Here is a 24,875-nt window from a genome sequence, read left to right as displayed (position 1 = left end):
AGCCTAGCTAGAGTCGAACACCTAAATGCTCATGCCGTAAGCAAACTCTGAGGGATGACCTACAATCCTAAACCCTTCCATTTGGATGCCCCCAAGAGGCCTCTGCATTCGCTGTCCTGGAAAGAGAGTAGTAGCAGCTCGATCCCTGGGGGAGATCCTAGCAGATAAGCGTGGAGCCTTTGTGCGGCTCAGTCTGCAAACCACAACACAGAAGTAAACTGCAAACGGATTTCATTTGCTGTGCCACATGTGGGGCCACTTACCAAGCCTGGTTTGTTTTTTGCTTTTTTAGAGAAAAACTATACATACAATGAGGAGTTCAATTCTTGAGCTCAGAAATTATCAGCCATTTTAGGAAGCCTTTTTTTAGGAAGCCAATTTTCTTTCCACAGAGCACACTCACATTATCTTTCCGCTCTAAGGGAAGGGGGTAGCAGAGGGGTGAAGGTCAGGAGTTGAAAATATTATTTGACACAATAATTATTTTTGCAAGCTGCTGCACTGGTGCGGCAGAGGTCTGAGACTTGGCACACAGGAGTGCCCGCCTTGCGATCTGATCCCCCCACCGAGCAGCCCACCACCTGCAGCCCGGGGCCGGGCCCGGGGGAGGGGGCGCCGGCAGACCCTGGCCTCCAGCCATGCTACCTCTCTTCAGGGCACTGGATCAGACATGGCAGATAACCAGCCAAAAAAAAGACAAGGAAAAGAAAAGACAAGGGAGAGAAGGGACGGGGAGGGAAAAAGACCTAAAATTTGGACTCAGAGGGTCTTTTCAAATACTTTAATCCTTTCGTGCTGGTGGTTCCTGGAGCGTCCGTTACTGGCACTGGACCCTGTAGCAGGAAAATCCGACTCCCCAAGCCAAAGCGTTAAAGAGAAGACTGCTAATCAGCTAAATAGAAACTGGAATCTGTTCCCATCAAGTCCCTTTTCCCCCCCATCACCAGAGGGACACCATAGTGTTCTGAAATACACTCTTGACATCATTTGGCAGGCAATCCTATTCTGCTGAACATGATTCAGCCCTTAGGTTATTGTTTTTAATATTAGAAAGTGAGCTTTTAAATGCCAGACAAATTTTGCAGCAGGGGGACAAAAGATATTCCAAGTGGTCTCACTGGACCTTCTACCAACTGTGTCCACCAAATGGCTTAAAAGACCACCTTCCCATGGCGTTTCAGAAACGAGGCCGAGAGCTAGCTCTGTCCAACTATTACCTAATGCAAGACTTTGTTCTCCAAGTTCACAGAGACGGTATTTAAGGATCAGGCTGAACTGAGGCGGCAAGGCTGTGGAGTGAGAACGCAGCCGTGCAAGCAGCAGAGGAAATGAGCGAGCACGGGGGAGGCGAGGGGCAAAGACCGGCAGAAAGCCACCGCGGCTGCAAAACATGGCTCTTCACTCACACCTACCTCCTGTCCATGTTGCCGCTGACCATGAGGTTGGGAGGGCTGTCTCTGAGGTTGACGCAAGTGAAATCACCAAGCGCGTTGCCCAGCTTTGAGAGGCACCGTTCTGCTTCCAGGCTGTACACCAGGATCTGAGAAGGAAGGAAGATACGTGGGTGTGCAGCTGTGTACAGCAGAGCCCCATCCAACACTTCTTATCCTAGACCATCACCCAGCAACCCTTAACGGACATGTACTGCTGCATAATTTCCTGACCTTTTCCAGCACAGGGATATGGCTCTTAGAATGACAAAAGTAAATGCAAAAGAAAATAAAAGAACAGCCAAAGAGTTCCCAGGCCAAGGTACAAAAGTCATAGGACACAAAGGAAAACACCAAATGGGGACGTTAGGTATCCCAATTTCCTAACCCAGAAAGAGCAGCATGGAAACTAAGAGTCAGTGACAACATCAGATTGGGAAGCTGCCTTCTGATTTTCTGATGTCCACAGATGTGCCAGCCTGTGTTATCTCATTTTCCCCATCTCTGTATTGCTATCCCAGAAGGAGAAAAAAAGAATGGTACTATTTCCAGGAGGATGGATAGTTAATCACTACATGACAGATGATTTCTTTAGACTAAACTACAAACCAAAACACAAAGTCTTATTCCCAAACATTAAAACAAGTTTTAAGTGAGGTATAACTGACATTCCCAAACATCTCTCTCTCCAGCCACTCTCCCCTTGCTAATTTTAGGAGGTTCTGTTCTATAGGATGTCTCTAGACTACGTGTTCATTATGATCGAACAGTTCTGTGCTTTCTTTCCAGCAAAAAGAAAAAAAAGATGGTTCATGAGGAATCTTTCTAAAGATTATTTAAGTCTTTTACTAAAAAAAAAAATTCAATTAATTAACATTAAATGCTTACTATGGGGGTGCACGTGTGGCTCAGTTGGTTGAATGTCTGCCTTCAGCTCAGGTCATGATCTCAGGGTCCAGTGAGCAAGCCCGGTATCAGGCCCTATGCTCAGCAGGGAGTCTGCTTCTCCCTCTCCCTCTGCCTCTGTGATCACTCTCACTTCTCTCAAATAAATGAATAAAAATAACATAAAATAATAAAAATAACATTAAAAAGCCCTAGATGCTTGCTATGGATTAGTCATTGTTGTAAATACTTAAGATACTGCCCATGTGTGCCCCCAAATTCACAGTTCAAAAGCCACCTCATCCTCATTCTCTCTCTCTCTCTCTGACACACACACATACACTTCTGGGCACGTATTCTTTTCTGTTGATCATGCGGTTAAAATGACTGAACTCAAAACTATTAATGTTAATATTTTGTAGAGATTCTCTTCCTTTTGCACACACACGGAGACGGCACGCTCCCTTTTTCTACCTTACATTTATCAGTTTATCAGGATATTCTTCTTTCAGAATTGAGAGGCTGATGATCTCTACCTTGAAAACCATGATCTCCTTATCAACACACATTTCTAACAAGTGAATCTTTGGAAATGCTTCACAGTTAAAACAAGATTATCACCTTAATTAATATTGCCAGCAGCTCCTGAAAGGAAGAGAGACTATTTCAAATTTGAAAATGCCTTCCTAATCTATTAAGACTATAGAGAACAAGCTAAATTTTATTTGTTTTCATGCAGTGGAAAATAACTTTGAAAAAACTCCAAGAATTCTATACAGTTCTAATAATTCTGAAAGTAATTCAATAATTCTAAAATATAAAAAAAAAGTTATTCTTCCAAGTAAGTACAAAGAAATAATCAAATCTTCTATCTATAGCAAATAACCTAAAAGCTGCATAAGATCATTTCTAGGAGGAAGAAAAAAATTAACAGCAATCTCATGGTCTCTCACATAGGCTAATGTAAATAGAGCTCTTGGTAGAGTTCTTGGACTCAATTTCTTTTTGTTTTCAACTTCCATAGTAGGAAGGTAGGCCTCTGATGTGCGAACGTCTTGGGTAATTGTAAGAATAAAAATCTGGTCTTGAGACCCTCTTTTCTTTTTCTCATTCCTTTTTGACAAGCGGAGGGTCCTCTCGAAGTGACACAGGGAAATCTGATCCCTCTCCAGAAAGACTGCAAATTCATCATAAAGGCATCAAAGTTCGTAGTCAAGAGTCAAGTATTTTCTGAAATGTTTAATAATTCAATGAATCAGAATATCCAAAGAGTACCTTTACCATTAGGGTTAGTTAAAGACCACAGAGACTAGAAAACACATTACCCATCTCCGAGGCGGTTCTTTCCATGTTAAAAGTCCCTTAACGACCTTTACCATTTCTCCCTCCCGCCCTCCCGCACTCTCTCTCTTTTAATAAGGTTGAGCAAATGGGACTTCATTTTATCTGATTGCCATAGACGAGTGAGATTAATTATTCATGCTCCCACTCCCCCTCTTGTTAAGACCAGGCATTAGACTAATTTTTCTCTTTATTGCCCTAGTTGGGTGAGTCTCAACCCAGGGCCACTTGACTCCCTCTCAGAGGTGTGTGGATATGCTAGAAAGAAGGAAAACACTACCCAGAGCTAAAATCTCAGACAAAATGCTCTGCACTAATGTGACCGCCAAATCAATAGATATTGCTGGGATTTTTCCCTTTAAGTACCAAATGTATGTTACAAAAGAGCCTACATAAGTGATTACAGAGCAAAGTTTTAGTTTAAGTATGAGCTCAAGTGACAAAATTAAGGCTGGCGCCTCTTCTGCAGAGAGAACTACAGGAGATGCCTGTGCAGAGGACACCGGGAGGTGTGCCTTGCTCTCTGGCTTCCAGGTAGCTAGCTACTGAAAGGGCACCTGCTGGAAACAAGCATTGTTTAAAAACAACTTCAGGGGGCACCTGGGTGGCTCAGTGGGTTAAAACCTCTGCCTTTGGCTCAGGTTATGATCTCAGGGTCCTGGGATCGAACCCCACATCGGGCTCTCTGCTCAACGGGGAGCCTGCTTCCTCCTCTATCTCTCTGCCTACTTGTGATCTCTGTCAAATAAATAAATAAAATCTTAAAAAAATAAATAAATAAAACAAAAAGAACTTCAGCAGAAAGTCCCCCCCCCACCCTGCCCCCAGAAACCTTAACGTATTTTCATAAACCCTAGTTTAAGAATCCAAACTTTCCATTTTGGCAGCTGTTCAGATTTCTTTGAAATCTTTTTCTTAAACAATCTATTTTTTTCTGATTTCAAGTGTAATATATATTGTAACACATTCTAACAGAATTACAAGAAGTTGAAAACCTTCTATAGATCCATCTCAGAAATAACCACTTCAGCAGTTAGGTGTATACAGTGTGAGACTTCCTTCTGACACAGATCTGCCTTGTCTCTTTTTTTTTTTTTTTAAAGATTTTATTTATTTATCAGAGAGAGAGAGGGAGAGAGAGCGAGCACAGGCAGACAGAATGGCAGGCAGAGGCAGAGGGAGAAGCAGACTCCCTGCCAAGCAAGGAGCCCGATGTGGGACTCAATCTCAGGATGCTGGGATCATGACCAAGGCAGCTGCCCAACCAACTGAGCCACCCAGGCGTCTGTGTGTATATAAAACTGTTTTCCTTTGAATGGAATTATGTTGTTTTACAACTTGTTTTTCCTAAACAATGTGAGAGTCCTTTCCTCATGAGTCTCTATAGATAGACCTTGTTCTTAATGGCTGCACAGAATTTCTCTACGGATATGTAATTTCATACTGATGGCTACTTGGGTTGTTTCTCTTTTTTAGACCAATAATGTACTTCGTTCAACAGTTAAGTCAACATATATTTATCAATCATCTTTACAGCCGGTACTGGGATGACCCAGGATGGCGGAGGGCCTGCAGAAGCCTCAGCCTGCTGCCGGCTGTAAAGGTTGATCCTCTCACCAGCTGCTGCGCGGCCCCCAGCCGTCCCGCTCCCCCTACCTGGGACTTGCCTCTCTGAGGAAACCCACCTCACAGCCAGGTCCTTGCATCTGGTGTTGTGACTAGTGATGGCAAGGGGAGGGGCAGGGTACAATCAGGAAGGAGGCGGCAGCCCCAGGGCCAATATCAGGGGTGCCTGGTGCAGGTGGGCCCTGTACTTTCCAGGAGTAACCCGGAATATTTGGTGTGCCCAGGACCGGCTATCCAACCAAAGCTTGAAGGAAATAGCTGAGAAACGGCTACTGTCCCTATAGTGGGATAAGGTCCTTCACCCACCCAGTGGGATGGCATCTGAGTGTCACTGCAAATGTTTCCTAAATCTGGGACTCCTGCTACCTTCATAATGAAACAGGAGCCAGCCGCACACAGAAATCACTACGAAGAGATTATAGAGCCTCGCAGTCCCAGACTTTTGGTCATGCACTGCTGGAAGAAGAAAGGAACTTCATTTCCGTTTTGATTTTAAACTTACCCAAACAGTAAGTCCTCCTCATAGTCCTCAATCGGCCAAAGGCAGGACACCAACCCCCTGATCAATCGGCTTGCCTCCTCAGGGCCCCAGCACTGCCTTTCTAAAGGAGTGGGGAGAGGTCAGAAGGCTTCTTTACAAGATGGTGGCATTTAAAAAAGCACAGTGGGGGACACCTGGGTGGTTAAGCTGGTTAAGCATCTGCCTTTGGTTCAGGTCATGAGCCTGGGGTCCTGGGATTGAGTCCTGCATTGGGCTCCCTGCTCAACCAGGAGCCTGCTTCTCCCTCTGCCAGCCACTCCCTCTGCGTGTGCTCTGACAAATAAATAAAATCTTAAAAATACGGGGCACCTGGGTGGCTCAGTAGATTAAGCCTCTGCCTTTGGCTCAGGTCATGATGTCAGGGTCCTGGGATCAAGCCCTGCATCTGGGCTTTCTGCTCAGCAGGGAGCCTGCTCCCCCCACCCCCCACCGCCATCCACCGCCTGCTTCTCTGCCTACTTGTGATCTCTGTCAAATAAATAAATAAAATCTTTTTTAAAAATCTTAAAAATAAATTTAAAAAATAAAACAGCATAAAGATCACTTGTCTGCTGCCATTTTTAAAAAAGGGAGGTGACAAAGAGCTAAAGGTTGGGAGATGCTGGGCTGAGGGTGGCTGTGGGTGAGGATATCTGAAATCCCTGGAGATGACAAAATCTACCTGCTTTCTTTCTTGATTCCCTAAGAAGCCACCCCCATCACTGCCACACATACTTTGCTCTTCTAAGGGGGATAGTCTTGGTAAGAAGCCAAATTCTAGAGAGTAAAGCAAATAATCCTCATGTTCTCTCCAATTCCATCCCAATTAAGCTTATTTTGTGCTCTCTCTGTGCCCTTGGCAGAATTCAATTTGACAAGTTCCACTCTTGTCAGTACTGAATGTATTTTCTGTCTACACACTTCACCTGGTGTTCCCAAGATGCCATCTTGAACCCCCAGACCTGTGTTCTCAAACACTGGGTTCTGGGCAGGCCACCTGAGGCTCTGTTACCAAGCACCACGCCACACGCTGTAAAACACTGCTCAGACTTAGGCTCAAAGTTCCTGGGGGGCAGAAATCCTGTCGTTCACTCCTGCGGCACTGATCAAGGACCGAGTGTGTGCTTGGAGATTAACTGATTGGTACATGGTATCCAGCTCACCACAGTCCAGTTCATAATAAATACCCAGAGATGCTTTGTTTTGCTTAACACATTCTTCCCTCATTTCTGGATGCCTAATTTTACTACTGGTCTATATGCAAAGAATCACTTCATCCTACTCAAAGTAGGAGTTTCCATAGATCTCTCTCCAGAAAATCCAGATTCTAGGACACCCTGACTGTATCTAGGCTAAGGTTTTACCCTGACAACACAGCAGACTAGAATATGTAGAAAACCCTCTTGTTTACAAACACTGAAAATGCTGGATAAGTTTCAGTCTATTAAATATTCTTCAGACATTCTGTTTAACTCCTAAAAAATCCGAGAAATTCTGAGGAGCCAAAAAATGAAGAGGGTGCTAAAACCAGAAAAGGAAGCGGCACTCATGTCAGGGGCTGCTCTGACAACATCTGCCAGCACCAGGTGCCCAGAACTGGAGCAAGAAGAAGCAAAGTTTCCGGCCAGCACTAAACAGAACACCAGAACTGAGATGTCTGCCTCCAGTTGGGGCCGTTGTACAGATAGGTACACTCGGTAAAAAGCAAACTAGGGAAAAAGTCAATCCACTGGCAAAGAGAGCCTACCTGGAAGCCTGTCTGCCTCAGGTTCAGCTCAGGATGGAAAATGTGAGCTCTGCTCTGCCCTCACACAGGTTCTCACTTTGAATTTATGCTACCTGCAAGGCCCCAAATCCCTATGCCTACTACTTAAAGTACTTTCAGGTCAGTAACCTGTCTCCTGGTACCTGGCAAAGTCTTCTCAGGAGGATGACCCTCTCAACCTAGGCCCCTTAGGAAACCTACAAATCAAGATCAGCCAAATACGAGCTCATAATTCTAAAAAATCCCAAATAAACAAATCATAAATGAGAGGTAGAAAACAAAGAGAATAATTAGACTTCCAAGGATATCAGATATTTATTAGATAAAACAAGAAATGTGCTGAAAATGTCTATAGAAATAAAAGTGGGTGAGGGGCTAAAAACAGCAAAGCAGCCTTGAGAGAAACAAAACAAATAGAATTTCTAGAAATTAAAAAGGCAATCGATGAGTTAAAGAACCAATCAGCGTCCAAGAGACTTCTGTGAACCGAAGACAGATCTGAAGACATCATCAGAAGGTAACACTGAGCAGCAGGGATGGACAGTGTGACTAGCACAGAGGACAACAAGCTAGTCCAATACACATGCCCCCTGAGTTCCAGACAGGAAGAGGGAGACGAAAATTCTGACAATAGTTCAGAACATTCTAAACTGGAAGGGAAGAAGCACAAGAAATCCCAAGCAGGAAAAATAAAAGTACATGCACACCTACAGACATAAGAGAGAAACCAGAGAAAACTAAGGAAAAGGTCTTCAAAGCAGACAAAAGCAGAGGCCATTAGACTGACAGTCAAGATATCAGTGGCCCCAAAGGAATCAAAACCAATAATTTCTTCAAAGGTCTGAGAGAAAAGACCTGCCAGCCAACCATTAGAAAGGCTCCGCAAAACCACCTTCAACTGAGGTGAGAAAGAGAGGTTTGGGGGATAAAAACACAGAGAACACCTGTGCCTAAAAGACCCTCACTAAAGGAACTTCTAAAGATTATACTTTGGGAAGATGGGCAATCATTCCAGGAAAAAGGCCTGAGATGCTAGAAGGAACCGTAAGCCAAGATTCAGGTAAATGTGCTAAAAGCATGCAGATACTGACTATCTACAACAACAACGCCGATCTGGGGTTACAGAAGTAGAACAGACTGTGTCCAGTCCTTCTTCCACACAGACAAGTGCCACGGATCAGGGCAATGCACCACAGTCACACAGATGCCAGACGCCCAGGGGACCCTCCAGTGCAATGGTCTGCAGTGGACAGATAGTTCCCATGGTTGGCACAAAGGAGGGACTCAACATGTATTTGATGAAAGAATGAGTAAGTGCTACACGTCTCTGCCTGTATCTATCGATCACAGGCCCATGGCCCACAGACCTACGGGAGAGATCTGCTCCACGCATACAAATGAACAAATTAAGTCCGTTTGCTTTTGCACTCATGGCAACATATTTAGCGGTTTCAGAAGTGGGAGGTACAGTTGCATTCAGTACAGATCCTGAAGTGCAAGACCAGTAATGCCCATTTTTAAAAAATTGCAAAATAAAAAGACTTCTCAGCCTTTGGGGTAAGTCTACTCATGACCCAAATGACCCAAGCTGCTCTTCTGACCCAACATCAATATGACCCGCAATAACGTGGTAAACAATTTCGCTGCAAAAATGCAGGGTCTGCATATTCATGTTCGCATACAGAGCTAAGTGAACAGCCTCTATAAATTCACAGATGAGCTAAGATTTAAAAAACGATGAGAAAGACAGACAATTGGGGAGGGAGGGGGGGCCTGGTGAGAAAAGAGTAAATCATACACAAAACAGCCAATAAAAAAATAAAAAAGCAGTTAATATACATGAATAATGGATGTCTGATTTAAAAGCAGTTTACTCCGATATGATGTAATTTTTGACAATCAGCCAGAGAGACTATTTTGTAAGCCCTCGCCAGAGAGAAGTCAGAGCGGGAGGCTTGGTAACACGGCATATCTCTGAACATGTGCACAGTGACTCTCATCGCCATCCCAAAGGTGACTTTCTGTTGGCAAACAGAAACTTGCCTCCCAGGTGCACTTAGCAGCAGCAACCAGCAAGATGCAAGGCTTGAAGAACGGATCCCGGCGTGAGCACGGATCCCTGAAGTGCAGCGCCCCCTCCACAGTCTCCATGACACGCTGCTGGCACAGGCCACACTCAAACGCAGCACAAAGGGAGCAGCAGCCTGGGCTGCTTTCATGTTTAAGTTTTAATTGGAGTGACAAGCCCACAAGGCCAAGATATTTCAGGGACGGGACGGTGTTGCCGAGTGTCGCCAAGCGCTGGGCCGGCAAAGCCTGTGTGCGCTCCCCACCACCGCGTGCCAATGCACCTGCACCCCCCGCCGTTCCAGGACTGGACTCTGCCCGCGAAGGCACTGCCAATCACCACGGCCTGTGCCAAACGTGGTGGCTTTGTGGCGTGGGCAGATGTCTACAAAGGACCAGAGTGAGGCCAAACCAACACCTATTGTGACCTAAACCTGAAAGGAACCCAGAGAGCAGGAGTACGCTCGGGTGAAAATGCAGGCAGGTGTAATCCAAATATCTCTCCCGCGCTCTCAACCCTATATCCGTAGATGCTGGAGATGATAAAGCAAGCGGTCTGCTTGTGGAGGGGACAGCACAGGCCTCTCTGCTTTGCTGCAGAGGGCTCTCTCTAGACACTCTCTGCCCTAGTGCTAGAATAAGGAACAGAGATGCGACGGTAGAGAACTGGTGAAGGGGTACCTAAAACCGACCAGAAGTGCTCCTTACCACGCGTTCAGCCCAGCGAAGAGATCATACTTTTATGCAAACATGCCACCGAAAGCTGAAAATCCTCCCGTCCTCCTGTTAGGCCTCATGGTAACAAAGAGCACAGCCAGTTTCAAAGTGCTTCACAAACAGCAACCACAGGTAACTGCTCCCAGCCCGCAAGAAAGTTATTCCGTCCACTGCTTGCATACATGGAGGCCATGGAGGCCGCAGACTAGGCGTCTGTAAGCCTACACACTTAACATCAGACTGGATTGTGCAGGCGGTCACACCGGCCGGGCTCTCGGTTCCCGTCTGACTGCGCTGGTGACTTTGAGTGTGGCCCCAGGCTGGACTGGACAAAGCTTAGAAGGCAGACAGGCAGTGCGCAGCTAAAATCAGACCCTGGACACACAGGACAGCAGACAGGGGAGAGTGAGCAAATGTGCTGAACGGTCAGGGCCTTCGGTGTCGGGCAAACGGTCCACACTACAGCTGTGGTTCACAACTGGACTCCCTCCCCGCCCACACAAGCTCAGAAGTGCTTTGCACTTAAAGAATACATAAATAGTATCTGTTAATAGTAATCCTCATATTCCTTCACATAAATCCTTTCAGAATATTCTATGGGATTCTCACAACCACCAAGTAGAAGACAAATAATACTGCCTACATTTTATGCACAAAGAAGTGGAGGCCCATTAGCTTGCCCCAATTACACAGGTGACAAAAGTGGCCAAGGACACAGGTGGCAAAGCCCAGCCAGTCCCATCCCTACGTGTCTGCACAATGCCTTTTCGGTTTCCAAGAAAAATGGTTCTTAATAATGGGTAGCGTTTATAGTGTCCTCTTAGGTGCAAAGACTACCACGATGCCTGCTCCCCACAATCCCATACGGTGGGGGTCACAGGATTTTACCCGTCATACACATGAGGAAATGGACATGTGTTGAGGTGGAAGCACCTACAGTGATGAGGTTGTGGAACTGGGATTCAAACCTGGGTGCTGAGCCTCCACACCCATGCTCGCTCTTGAAACCTCTACCCCGTGGTACGCAGAGTGTGGCCCCAGGACGAGGAGCATTACAGCACCTGCCAGACATGCAGATTCTTAGGCCCACCCCAAACCTCGACTCAGAACCCTTGGGGCTAGGGTCCAGAGTTCCACATATTTCTATGCTGCCTGGCATTTGAGAACCCCCCACTATACCAATACTGCCTCCCAGGCCAAGAATGAGTCTCTACCATGACAGAAGTATTACTCAGCTGTAGATGCTCACTTCCTGCCTCCCAGTTAACGCTAATCTAGTTAAGAAAAGTGCTGGGCAGTAACAGTACCAAAAGGTGAGATTTAGACCACATACCACACAAGTCAGAGAAGAAGGGTATTCACTGAGAGCCAGCGAGTCAATAAGGCTCCTTCTGGTAAGTGGGACTCTGGACAGACCTTTCCTGAAAGGACACGGAGAAACAGGAGGGAAAGAGGGAATGCTTCCGTTGGTAACAGACATGTCCTGTTGTAGACGGAGTCGGCCTGGCTGGAGCAAGGGACTCACTCTGGAGGTGTGGGATGAGAGCAGGAACTGGACTCCTACAGATCCTGAGGGCCAGTATGAAGGCCAGCACACCAGGGCCTCACCCACCGTCCTCAGCACGGAGCCACAGCTCTGGTAAAGCCTGACAGGACCATGAGGAGGTATGCTGCCAGGTGGTATAAGAGCACAGAGGTGGGGAAAGAGCAGGGACCAGTAAGGGAGGGGGGACTGGGAGCAATTATTTTCATGTCATTTTTGTGAACATGAGACAAGAGTGTACACTCCAAGGAAACACTGCAGGCCAATATGGCCACCCAGAGGAGTAGATAGAGCCTGAACCAGAGGTCCTAACCCAGAAAGATCCAAAGGATCTGGGTACTGAATTTGGCTGAGGTCCAGTCAGTCAGTCCCGTATCAAAGCATCTTTCTGGAGCAGGCGAGGTGAGCAGAGGCCGGGGCCCAGGTCCCAGCAGAGCTGCTTTCTGCATGCCCCACAGTTCAGTCCACTCCTTGCCTCCTCTTTTTGTTTTGAAACAAACTGTTACCATTCTACAATCCTGTAGGTTGGAAACCTACTGTGGGTCTCACTGGCTAACACCTAGTTCCCTGGTCAAGACTAGGGAAGAATCCGTTTCCTTGCCTTTTCCAGCTTCTAGAAGCTGCCCATATTCCCTGGCTCTTAGAACCTTTCCTCCATGTCCAAGCTGTCAGCAGGGAGTTAGGACCTTCTCACAGGGCATCACCTCCTCTCCCGCCTCCCTCTTCTACTTTTAAGGATGCTGGTGATTCCATGGGGCTCACCCAGATAATCCAGGACAATCTTCCTATTTTAAGGTCAGGGGACCTTACCTCCTTCTACAACCTTCATTCCCCTTTGCCATGTATCCTAACCTATTCACAGGTTCTAGCAACTGTGGACATTTGGTGAGGGTCACTCTGTTGGATTCCTGGCCTCACTGTGACACACTATAAACCTCATTACTCAGCTCAAATTCCTTAATTTGGAATATGATCCCTCAAGCTTGGACTGAGCTGGAGTTTTCCTTTACCCTGCAAATTAATAACACGCGGAGAGAATGCTTAAAAGAGTAACTTTGCGTCCATTAGGACTCATCTGCAACTCAATAATTTATAATTATTAACCCACTCTAACGTGATGCCTCATTGAAACTGGAGTGCTGAGTAAATGAATAAATCATATTTCATTTATGTATTGAATAAAAAGCAAAGTTCTCTAACTTGTAATATTTTGTTAGTCTAAGCTATGGGTATTTGAGAACAATAAAATGTCTTAAATGTCCTGAAATTCTACTCACACAGGTCATTTTCTGGGTGCCTTCTTTCTCCTGCTCTCCGCCAACCTACCCATGGGTTACAATGGTCTGGACATCTACATACCAGAACATGCAGCTGATTCTACAGTGTTACTGTTTTTAGTCCTAGAGTAAAGACAAATCTTTCCCATAGCCCCCTCCTGGCGTCCCTTGATCTTTATCAACTGAAAAACAAGCTTATTTTTAACCCTAACAAAACCTAGTTGCTGCTTGGGCCCTATTGACTCCAAGACTCATCTGTCACAAAGAAGCCAAAGCCATACCTATTTGTGAGGTGAAACAAACACAAAGGTCACCTCCAAGTTCAGATTCTTCCATGGGTGTGGAATGGTAAACCAGGATGAAAATTTCACATAAATCACCAAGAACACCATTAGAAAAATTGGGTCCTATTAACAGGCCATCTGTAGATCCTCTCGGACAGGTGAAGGAGATTAGGAGATACAAACTTACAGTTACAACTAAGTCATGGGAATGAAAAGTGCAGCACAGGGAATATAGTCAGTAATAGTGTAATAACATTGTATAGTGACAGATGGGGACTACATTTACTGTGGTGGGCACAGAACAATGTATAGAACAGTCAAATCACTAGGTTATACACCTGAAACTAATATAACATTATATGTCAGCTATACTTTGATTAAAAAAGAGGAAAAAAAATAGGCCCTAAATAAAATTCTAAGCTAATTCAAGAGGCAAAAGAGAAGAAAAGCAATGATCACCATATACGTCAATGTAATCATCTTGTAATTTTGCTCAGAGCTTCAAGAATACTGGTCCACGGGGCACCTGGGTAGCTCAGTGGGTTAAGCCTCTGCTTTCAGCTCAGGTCATGGTCTCAGGGTCCTGGGATTGAGCCCCCCCCCCCGCCGCCCACAGGGCTCTCTGCTCAGCGGGAAGCCTGCTTCCTCCTCTTACTCTCTCTGACTGCCTCTCTGCCTCCTTGTGATCTCTGTCAAATAAATAAATAAAATCTTAAAAAAAAAAAATACTGGTCCAGGTTTTTAACAATTAGAAAATGACACAAATGTCATTGGTGTACAAAATCATGCAAATGTAAGTGAGGACAATAAATGTTTAAGACACAGTGCCAGCCCTCTCCAATAAGGCTTCACGTGTCAGAGGCTTTGACACAAAGTGACTCAGCATTCACATTAACTTATTCCATTAGTTCTGTAAGAAGCTAAATTGATCCATCCCTTATCTATTCTAAACATATTCTTTCAAAACAGTTCTTGGGAAAATGAATCTCGTGAAGCACCACAGACCGCTATCACTACCAGCATGGCTTTAGCCCTGCCCCCTGCTAGTCCCTGTGTTCCAGGTGGCCTGCACCACCCCAATACTGCTCCCCCATACTTCCTCCCCTTCAGGCCTGGGCTTGCCTCCTGCCCAGGCTTTCCTGATGAGCTCCAACCTGACCTAAAGCTAGGGGGTGGGGAGGTGAAAGAGGAACCTGACAAGTGCTGAGCACCAGGCCCGTGCAAAGCACATTATCTGCCTTTCCCAGGTCTTTTCCCTTCCCAAATGGGGAGCCTGAAGCATGCCAGTAGCCCACCTAAGGTTTATCGGACTCCAGAACCTTGCTGAGTCCCCAGCAATTATCCCACTACTTGACTGGAGCTGAAAATACTTTCCCCTCTATTCCCTTCCTCTGACTTCGTTGCTCCCTCTCAGGAGTGGTCCAGGACCACTAGAGACCCTAAAGGCCTCTTAGCTTCCACAAGCAGCAGCAGTATTCTAAGAAATGCTTCTTGCAGAGTCACGCACTGTGATCACAGGGCACATCAGAGTTGGTGGCGAAAGGTCTCTGCAGTTAGAGGTTCCATGCTCTGTCCTGAGAAACCCTAGAACCATGGGAGTGCTTCAGGGTTTCCACAACACGTGAGAATTTATTATTATCCATTAACAATACAGAACGGTTTTCTCGCCTCCTGATACCATTTCAGTGCTAAAACGTATATGAAACGCATTTGGATGTTCCATCCTCATCTATTTATCTGTATAATTTTTCACCGCTCTGAAATTCAGTGACTTCAGTAAAATGGCCTCCGGTTCCTCTTGATGGGGAGAAAACCACTTCTGTATTGCTAAGTTGCTGGTAAGGCCCACAAGATCGTAAGCCCTACGCAGAGGTCATGTTTGGTTCATCTTGGTTTTCAGTTACAATCAGAAATCTAGCACATGGGGGTGTCTGGGGGGTGGAGGAGGGCTCAGTCAGTTAAGTGTCCAACTCTTGGTTTTGGCTCAGGTCATGATCTCAGGGTCAGGAGATTAGGCTCTGCATCAGGTTCCACACTCAGCAGGGAGTCTGCTTGAGATTCTCTCCCTCTCCTTCTGCCCTTCCTGTAACATGCGCTTGCGCGCTCTCTCTCTCTCTCATAAATAAACCTTAAAAAAAAAAAATCCTGCATATAGCATGTGTTCAATAAGGAGTCACTAACAATGGCAGCAACCTCAATAATAAAAATGGATCTTTTTGGTAGTCCACATGACTCGGTAACCCAAGAAAACTGGTCTCCAAGAGCTACTTCCCTAAATTTCTCCAATAACAAAGTATATACAAAAAATTTTAAAGGTTTTAAGATGAAAGTGAAAAGGAAATTAGCCTTCTACTTTGGGAAATTTCAATTTAAATTAGTCATCCTGTTTGTAAAATACCAAGTTTTTGTTCTCTGGAATAGAACTTGAGCAAAAGATGGGTTTCATATTCTAGTGTAGATATGGGGGGGGGGCAAACGCACAGGTGCTGAGTTTCTGATTCCAAAGGCTCTCTCTGACTGATATTTCAACTCGTGACAAGCGCAAGCCACCAATCCAGAGTCCTTTCACGTTCATGTAGAGGGAATGATTATCACAGGAGACGTTAGCAATTCTTTTCCAGCGTGATGTAAGCTGAGGCAGCAGCGCCAAGCAAGCGTCCTTGTCAAACACGTTCCAGCCTTCTGGATTACTTCACTCACATCTCCCTGATTAGGATGCATGCCGCGTGCTGCTTAATACAATCTGCCATCGAATGCCAAGTACTTCAGAACTAAATTAGGAAATATGTCCCAATACATAGAATGATGCTAAGAGCCCTAAGTGGGTCTCTCTCTTTCCTTTATGAGGCATGAGACTCATCGTCAACGTAATGCTCTTAAATGAGGCAATTGAATCTTTTACCCCTCTACCTCTGAGAGCAAAAATTTAATTCAAGCAGCAAAGGAATTAATAAAGATAATATGGTATCATAAATACCATTTTCATGGATGAAGTGTTTTTGACAGGTTCAGGAAATGTGAGACATAAAAACACACTTTAGAGGGTGAGCAACAGAGTTGACACTGATTTCCACACTGCAGCACAACGGAGGCCGGAGTAATTGCAACTACACTTGTTTTCCCTCACCATCACATGCCACTCAGCAACGGCCATCTTTCAGGTCATGTATGCCACTGAAGTAAAGAGCCCAAGAAGGCAATATCAAAACTCTAGAGCCTGTAAGCCTGGAGATCCCTGCACACAGGCAGACCAAGAGGGACCAGAGCTTTCTTTCTGATCCTTCCTACCTGAGCTGGAAACAGCTGAACCACCGGCTATATTTACAAGCCTTTTCTTAAGACTAAATACCTTACTTTTTTGAGAGAGAGGGAGAGAGAGAAAGCATGTGTCCACGCATCAGGCAGGGGAGGGGCAAAGGAGCAGGGAGAGAGAGAATCATAAGTAGGCTCCATGCCCAGCACGGAGCCTGACTTGGGGCTTGATCTTACCACCCTGATTTCATGACCTGAGTGGAAAACAAGAGTTGTTTAACTTGCTTAACCAACTGAGCCACCCATGTGCCCTGAGATTAGATACATTTGTGTGATGTTCCTTGGTTTCATTTCCTTAGGAGACTATGTGTATGAACAGGCTAGGTTCTAAAAGTGCCAATTCGCTGAAGCCTGTGCAGAATGCTGTTGTAACGTGCCAATGCCAGGAACACAACTGGTGTTCTGTAACTCTCCACGCCCAGCACGCATCCGGCTGGCTAGATGTATGAACGGATGGATCCGAAAACATTATTACTTGATGCTCAGATAGCTGTGGTTCCTATAAAATGCTAATGTGATTATCACATGGTGCAAGGATATTCTCCAACTGAACACAAATAACACTGCTGGGGCACTTCTACAGGTTAGGGAAATTCTGGTCGCTGATTCAAATTCTGTATCAACATTTGGACTTCACTATCTGCTTTGATCACAGTTAATCAATAACGGATTATAGCTAAACCCCAGTTCTGTATCAGTACAAACAAAGATAAACCAAACTCTCTGTTCTCATAAAGCCTTCATCTGAATCCTAAATACACAGGCCAGAGGCACAGACACAAACCCCCATGTGCATTTAGCCGCAGGCAAACTCTCCTGCTAATAGTCTCACACCATCCTAATAAAATGTGCTGGGCCACATGCTTCCGGGCCAAAGCAAATAGAGCCCAAACATGGTATTCACAGTGTAAGCACAGTGACACTGAGCACCGCACATAAGACTGTTTGGGGATTATGATATTATAGGATAGCAGGAGGATACTAAAATCTTATAGAGCCACCCATGACATGGCTTAGTTCACCCAGAAATGTTACAGGACAATTAGTTTCCTAAAAATGCAGGTTTTTCTCAAATAAGCAGAGAATTCATTGAACACAATCAGATGGAAAATGCTGCCTCCTCAAAACTGGAGAACATTTCCCAGATATAGCGTGGCCTCCCTCACGCTCCAGTGGGCGGCGTTCATGCTGGAGAAACGTCTCAATGCAAAGTTACAACGGCTCTACTAACAACCACCAGCCATCCACCCACAGAAGTGTTGGAGGGTTTGGAGCTGCACTCACATAATATTTGGATGACTAATGGTACTATCAGATTCAAAGAGATGCTGAGACACATTCTTGTAGTAAATTAATCTCCATTCTTCATTTTAAAACACCAATGAAAAATACCAGGTAATGACTTGAGGGACAACTTTTAAAAGTAAATTTTCATAAAATCAGTGGGTTAATCAGCTGATTCCAATAATTAGTGCTTTTATTTTTCTAGATTTTTTTTTTTAATTAAAGAGAGAGACAGAGATAGTGACAGAGATAGCCAGAGAGAGAGAAAGAGAAAGAGCATCAGCAGGGAAGAGAGGGAGTAGCAGGCCCTCGCTGAGCAGGAAGCCTGATGTGGGGCTTGATACCAGGATCCTGGGATGATGACCCGAGCCGAAGGCAGATTTTCAACCGACTGAGCCATGCAGGTCTCCCTAATTAGTGCTTTTAATGGGGTTGAAAAACCCGAGATATCCAAAACAGCACTTCTTTCCATCAATATCCAAAGGATACACCCACTCTAATTTTGTGCTGAAATATCCCTTTACTGGTTTCTCAAATACATCCACACAGGTAAGTCAAAGAGGACCTGACTATGAAAAATTTATTAAAATAGGACAAATTTAAGCAAGGCTAGTGCTAAATAAAACTGTCACCTCACTACACTGAGAACCTCAGACATAAAGGAGATAACCAAACTTGAAAGTATGATAGATGAAAACTTAGAAGGCAAATAGTCTCTCTTCTCTCAATAAATGAGCTCACCGGGGACCAGAAAAGGTTTTTTCAAAGCAAGAAAGGAAACTGCCTTAGGAAATCAACTGCTCTCCCCTCCCCCACCTCCCAGGAACGCACAACACGAGTTAAATCATCCTCAATCTATCTTTCCAGCTAAGCTGTGCTCAATGTGCTCCCACAAAACAGGCCAACTAGAGCACAAAGGGAGTCCGTTGTCACAGTGAGGTTGCAAAAAGCCACATGTATCTTTGACTGCTTTATGTGTCCTCCTGAACAAAGAATAGCTCACTGAAATCCGGATGCTTCAATTCTTTGCACATTTACTAAGTCGCAAAACTAGTGGACACCTTGATGAACGAGATTTGATCTTAGAGGGGACTATACACAGGGGAAACAAGATCTAAAAATCACAACCGGAGGCCAGACATAAACTATGAGTGGAGGAAACAAACAGGAAGCACCACGATGGTCATGCTCACAGGCCAGGCACTATGCTTAAAGCTTTACACACAGATTTTCATCAAACCCTACCATTTCATGAAGTAGCTACTATTCAGAATGCCCTTTACCAATGAGAAAACTGAGGCCTAAAAGGGTTAAGGTCCCACAGGACAGCAGGTTACTACAGAAGTGGAACTGAAATTCGGGCTGTGTGCATCCAGAGCCTGGCTTTTCTCCGGGTCATAACGCTGCTCCGTGGAAGACGGCCTCCTTCCTGAAGAAGAAGCTATATCATCAGAGGAGCGGCTGGCTCAGGGAAGTTCCTTCCCAAGGACTGCACCCACTGCCAGCAGGGTCAAGAGCGGGCAAATTGGAGAAAAACAAAACAAAACAATACAAAACAGAACTTGATCCCTTTCTCCCCTGATTCCAGGGGAGAGAGAGAAATCAGCTTTAAGACCAAATACTTGGCCTATAGTCAGGATAGTAAAATGCTAGGTAATGGTAAAATTTAGTCAATTAAAACACCTCTCTCCTTAATTTTGACTCAAAGATTATCAGAAGGCATTTTTATGCACTACAGGTGAGAGATTTTGCTGCAACCCTTTTAGAGGGCAATTTGGCAAAGTCCATCATCATCTTAAGGCACACACCCTCTGGCCAAGCAATGTAACTGCTAGGAATTTATCCTAGAGATCTACCACACAAGACTTTCAGAAGCTGCAGTACACATCGTAGTGTGGTCTGTAGCAGCCAACAGTGAAACAACCCGACTGCACATCCGTGAGCGGGGCTTGGATAAACAGACATGGGCCATAAGCATACGCTGCAACCCTAGTGAGAAGGAACATAGTATGTGCTGACAAAGAACGCTCTCCAAGGTATATTACTGAATGAAAATGTTGAGTACAGGACAGTATGTATACTATGATCTCATTTTTTGGTGTATAAATGTCCCTATAAATGCATGAAATTCCTCTAGATGGATACCTAGAAACTGTTTAATAGTTTCTTCTGTGGAGTGGGGTTGGAGGAAGGAACGAGAAAGGAAACCATTACTTTCATTTTACAGCCTTCAGAAGTGCTTGAAGTTTCTTATTTTTTTACCATGCTGAAATATATTGCCTGAATAGATCTTAAAATTTATCAGACAGCTTTAATTTTTTGTCTTCAAAAAAATAAAAACCGATGTTCTTTTTTGTTCCTCGTACATCTTAATATTTTTGTACCTTGTTTCCTTCGTATACCCATCCTAGACTCTTCACACCGAAAGCAGCCTGGTTGGCCGAGACATCCAGACACGTGACGGGCTGGCCGTAGACATAATGGAGGGTTCTGGCAGAGTCTTCAGCTTTTAGCAGGTACACCAGATCTCCAGCCGTGGCCACTGCCACAGGGTACCTTTCAGTATCTGGAACTATTTCAAGGTAGTCAACCTGTGAAAGGATAGGAGTTATGGAGTCCATCAGGTCTCACCCATGGTTCATCCTGACTTGGTCAAAAATATACAATTCCTCCTCTATGTCAATAAGACCAGCAACCTGACTGAAAAAGATGGGCAAAGGCTCACAAGGTCACAGGAAATGAGAACATAATTCTTACACTAATAAAAAGTTGCTCTTAAAAAAAAAAAAGATACATTTCTGATAAGAGAAATATGAAGTAATTCGCCAAGATACCATTTTCACCAATCATATCAGCAAAGATCAATTAGCCTGATAGGACACTGATCTGGAAATGGAGGGGGACAACCATACTTGCAGATCCCACTTACGGTTGGTGGGATATAATCTGTTCCAACCTCTCTAGAGGGACATCTGGCAATACTTATCACAATGTCAAATGCACATTTGCTCAGAACCAGCAAGTCAGCCCTATGGATTTACTTACAAGTAAACTCACATGCAGGCAAAACAATTGTGTACAAGGTTATTTACTATGTTGTCTTAGCTAAAAATTGGAAAAACCTAAACATGCCTTACCAAGGGACTAATTAACAATACATCTATGCATTGGAATACTATGCAGCCACAGGAAAAAAAAAAGCATGAAGCATTCTTTATACACTGATATAAATGGAAGCATCTCCAAGATACATTGGGGGGGGGGGAAGCAAGGAAGCAAGGTAACAGCATTCACAGTGAAGGATGGCCAGAGGGACCATAGCACGTATGTGACTTATGCAAATATAAATCTGATAATATTGGCTACTTTCAAAAAGGGAACAGAGTTCTTTGATGGGGTGGAAGAGAGATTTCTCTCTGTAAACCTTACTCTATCTTTTAAATTCTGAACCATGAGGGTATAATAACTATTCAAAAAATAAAGTGTTTTTTTTTTTTTTACAAGAAACTGAAAAAAATCCACTCAGTTCTAAATTAGCACCATTCACATTTTAACATTTGTGCAAATACCAAAACTGTGTTGCTAAAAGGCTAAAAGTACCTGAGGTATCTGTCCTCTGCTGGCTTCAAAGTCATTGAGAGTAGAAAGACCCCTTTACTACTCCTGACTGCATTATTTATTGCAACCACTTTCTCTAATCTGCACGAGCATGAGGTGCTCCCTTCAGGAATAATTTGCTTTTCTATGTCCCTGAATGGCACATGTCTCCAGAGCACAGTTTACACCAGGTTTTCACCTTGAGTAAAATGGGAGAGTACAAAAGCAGAAGGTGTGCCATGCTGTGTAATTATGAAAACCACTGTGGAAAGGGACAGCACTGCCCTGACAATAAGCCAAAGGAGTTCAAAAGCCTGCATCCCAGGGACTGTCCAGAGGAGCTTGAGAGAGAGTAAACATCCGGGTGATTCTGCTAATCCTCTGGCCCTAGGGTGTGAGTGGCAGGCCCCATGTCCCCAGCCAAGAACTCATGACAAAGGACAGACATTCTCGGCCAGTAGCACCAATCGGGGAACGCTGCCATTGTGATTCAGGGAGCCTATCTGGGAAAGACAAAAATGGCCCGGCTTTCACAGGCCAGGAGGTGCCTTTTTCAGTGACAGCACATTCTGTGGCAACCCCTCGGTCCAGGATGAGAAAGAACACACAAAAAGCATAATAACACATGCCTCCAGCAGCGGTTGCCTCCTTCCTCTCTCCCCTATTCTAAAACTCATTTCTTATTTTCCAAAAATCAACATCCTCAGTCTAGCCATTTAATTTCACTTTACTGTTGGATTTTTGACAGACCAAGAAGCTCAGATCGACTGTGGCTGCGCCATTTGCCAGGAGCTGTAAACTACTTTAAAAAGCTTCCAGTCTATGCCAGGCTGCCACCTTATTGCCAAGGCAGGATTTACACTTTACAGAGGAACTCAAATCTTAAGTAATTGTCGAATTCATATAATTATTGCTCATCTAGAATATTCTTTAGGCAGAGACCAAATGATAAACACTATGGTAGTTTCGAGAACAAAGAGATGGTACTTCTACATTTCTCTAATAAAACTCCAAGAGGAGCAACAGGCAGTTTCAGGGAACCACCACTGGAACTGCAGAAATTGCTCACCAGAGGGACAAGAAGCTTACAGAGGGGATGTGGAGAGGCCAAGGGCTTTGGAGTTACTCAAGCCTAACAAGAGCTCTACCAGGGGGGAAAAGGGAGAACAGGATCTGTTCCAGGTCAGACCACAAATTCATTATTCAAAATTGGCTTTTCTGTTTGCTCTCCCACTAGTGCTAAAATCAAGGTTAAATTAAATCAAAATTTAGCACAGATTTCAGCTCTTCCTTCTTACCACAAAATCATCTCCCACCATATAACCACGGAGGCTCACATACAAATGGTCTCAGAAACAGGCTCTATGTGAAAGAACTCTTCAGGCTGGCCGAGCTTCACGCATGACATCCTGGAACACAGCTACCCAATTAACGCGGACTTATATTTATTTTCACTCAGGTGCTACTCTTAATTGCAGGTGAGAAAATCCTAGGTGAAGAAAGTGCAGGATGGAAACCTTCCTTCCCATATGGATTGGCAGGATACGACTGAATTCATTTTCACTTATATAATAGGCTAGAAACCAGGCTCAGATTTCCAGGGGTGAATGTCCTATGAACGAGAAGGAAGCCAGAGACCCCAGTAACCAGAAACACTAGTCTTGAAGTCAGCCCTGAGGTTTGCAGCACAGCTTCTTAGCGCTGAGATATGGGGCTGAGTTATGGGGCAAGTTGGTTTACTACTCCAAGCCTCTCCTGGCTTTCTGGTAAATGGGGGAGAGATACTAGCTATTTTGTAAGGTTGCCAAGATTTAGAAATGGAAGGTGTCCACGAAGCCCCGAGTGGATGGGAGTTGCCGACATCATTACTATCTGTCTGTACTAGACCTGGAGATTTCAACAACGGAGGATACAGTGATCAGACCAAAAAGCTTACCAGTTTCTGAACTTCAAATTCGGCAGTGATTTGCCAATACCCCTCCTCACTGGGGCGTAACATCACAACGTCAAAAGCAGAAGCCGTGGCCACAGTCACGTCGTCCTGGCTGAGAGCGAGTGCTTGTATTCTTGCGTCATGCTCAAAACGATGGACAGGATACTTTCCAGTCCTTAGATCCCAAATATTAAGAAATCCTATGTAGGAAAACAAACAAACAAACAAATAAAACACAGGTAATAATTGTAAATTCACTTAAAACGCACAATTTTAAAAACAATTGTTCATGGGTGCCTGGGTGGCTTAGTGGGTTAAAGCCTCTGCCTTTGACCGGGTCTTGATCCTGGGATCCTGGGATAGGCCCTCATCGGGCTCTCTGCTTCCCTACTCAGCGGAAAGCCTGCTTCCCTTCCTCTCTCTACCTGCTTGTGATCTCTGTCTGTCAAAGAGATGAACAAAATCTTTAAAAAACAAAACAAAAAAACAATTGTTCACTATAAAGAAAACTAAAAGGTAAATGATAAGTTTGCATCACATTTTTAAAAGAAGATTTTATTTATGTATTTGACAGAGCGAGAGAGGGAATCCAAGTAGAGCATGTGGGAGAGGGAGAAGCAGGCCTCCTACCAAGCAGGGAGCTCAATGTGGGGTTTGATCCCAGAACCCTGGGATCATGACCTGAGCCAAAGGCAGACACCTAATAACTGAGCCACCCAGGTGCCCCAAGTGTGCATCACATATAACAAAGGGTCAATTTCCTTAATAACAACTTCTAAGATTCAGTAAGAAAAAAAAAAGTAATTAGGAAGTGAGCAAAGGACATGAACATCCTGGTCACAGAAAAAAGAAATCCAACTGATATATAAACATAAGAAAAATACAAAATTTCACTCACAATTACAAAAAGTACAAATGAAAATGATCATAGAGTATTATTTTCATCAAATTGACAAATGGACAACTTCATAAACATTTTATTGTTGCGGATGTGCGGAAATAGGCTCTATCTTAAACTGTTGCTGGGGATGTAAACTAATTCACCCAACTCTATAAAGGCAATTTGATAATATTTACCAAATTACAATGTATATGAACGGTCACTTTAATGTTTTTATTTTTTTTTTATTTTTTTTTTTTATTAAAGATTTTATTTATTATTTATTTGACAGAGAGAGAAATCACAAGTAGGCGGAGAGTCAGGCAGAGAGAGAGGAGGAAGCAGGCTCCCGCTGAGCAAAGAGCCCGATGCGGGGCTCGATCCCAGGACACCGAGATCATGACCTGAGCCGAA

The 24,875-nt window shown here is 44.4% G+C and overlaps 1 protein-coding gene across 1 annotated transcript in view; it reads right to left on the bottom strand.

The window, feature by feature from the left end:
• FBXW8 (F-box and WD repeat domain containing 8) overlaps positions 1-24,875 on the bottom strand; it is a 126,151-nt gene that overhangs the window by 18,243 nt on the left and 83,033 nt on the right. Inside the window, exons 6-8 of the mRNA XM_004753416.2 lie at positions 23,585-23,781; positions 20,436-20,642; positions 1,413-1,540 (exon numbers count right to left, since the gene is read on the bottom strand). Of these exons, the coding sequence (XP_004753473.2) occupies positions 1,413-1,540; positions 20,436-20,642; positions 23,585-23,781 (532 nt within the window). The remainder of the gene's footprint in view (positions 1-1,412; positions 1,541-20,435; positions 20,643-23,584; positions 23,782-24,875) is intronic.

Source organism: Mustela putorius, unplaced genomic scaffold (assembly GCF_011764305.1).
Source record: "Mustela putorius furo isolate JIRA1106 unplaced genomic scaffold, ASM1176430v1.1 tig00537248_pilon_pilon_pilon, whole genome shotgun sequence".
In the NCBI taxonomy this organism is placed as follows: Eukaryota; Metazoa; Chordata; class Mammalia; order Carnivora; family Mustelidae; genus Mustela; species Mustela putorius.
The sequence above is the reverse complement of the archived record's forward strand: the minus strand, read 5'-3'. Positions and strand labels throughout refer to the sequence as shown.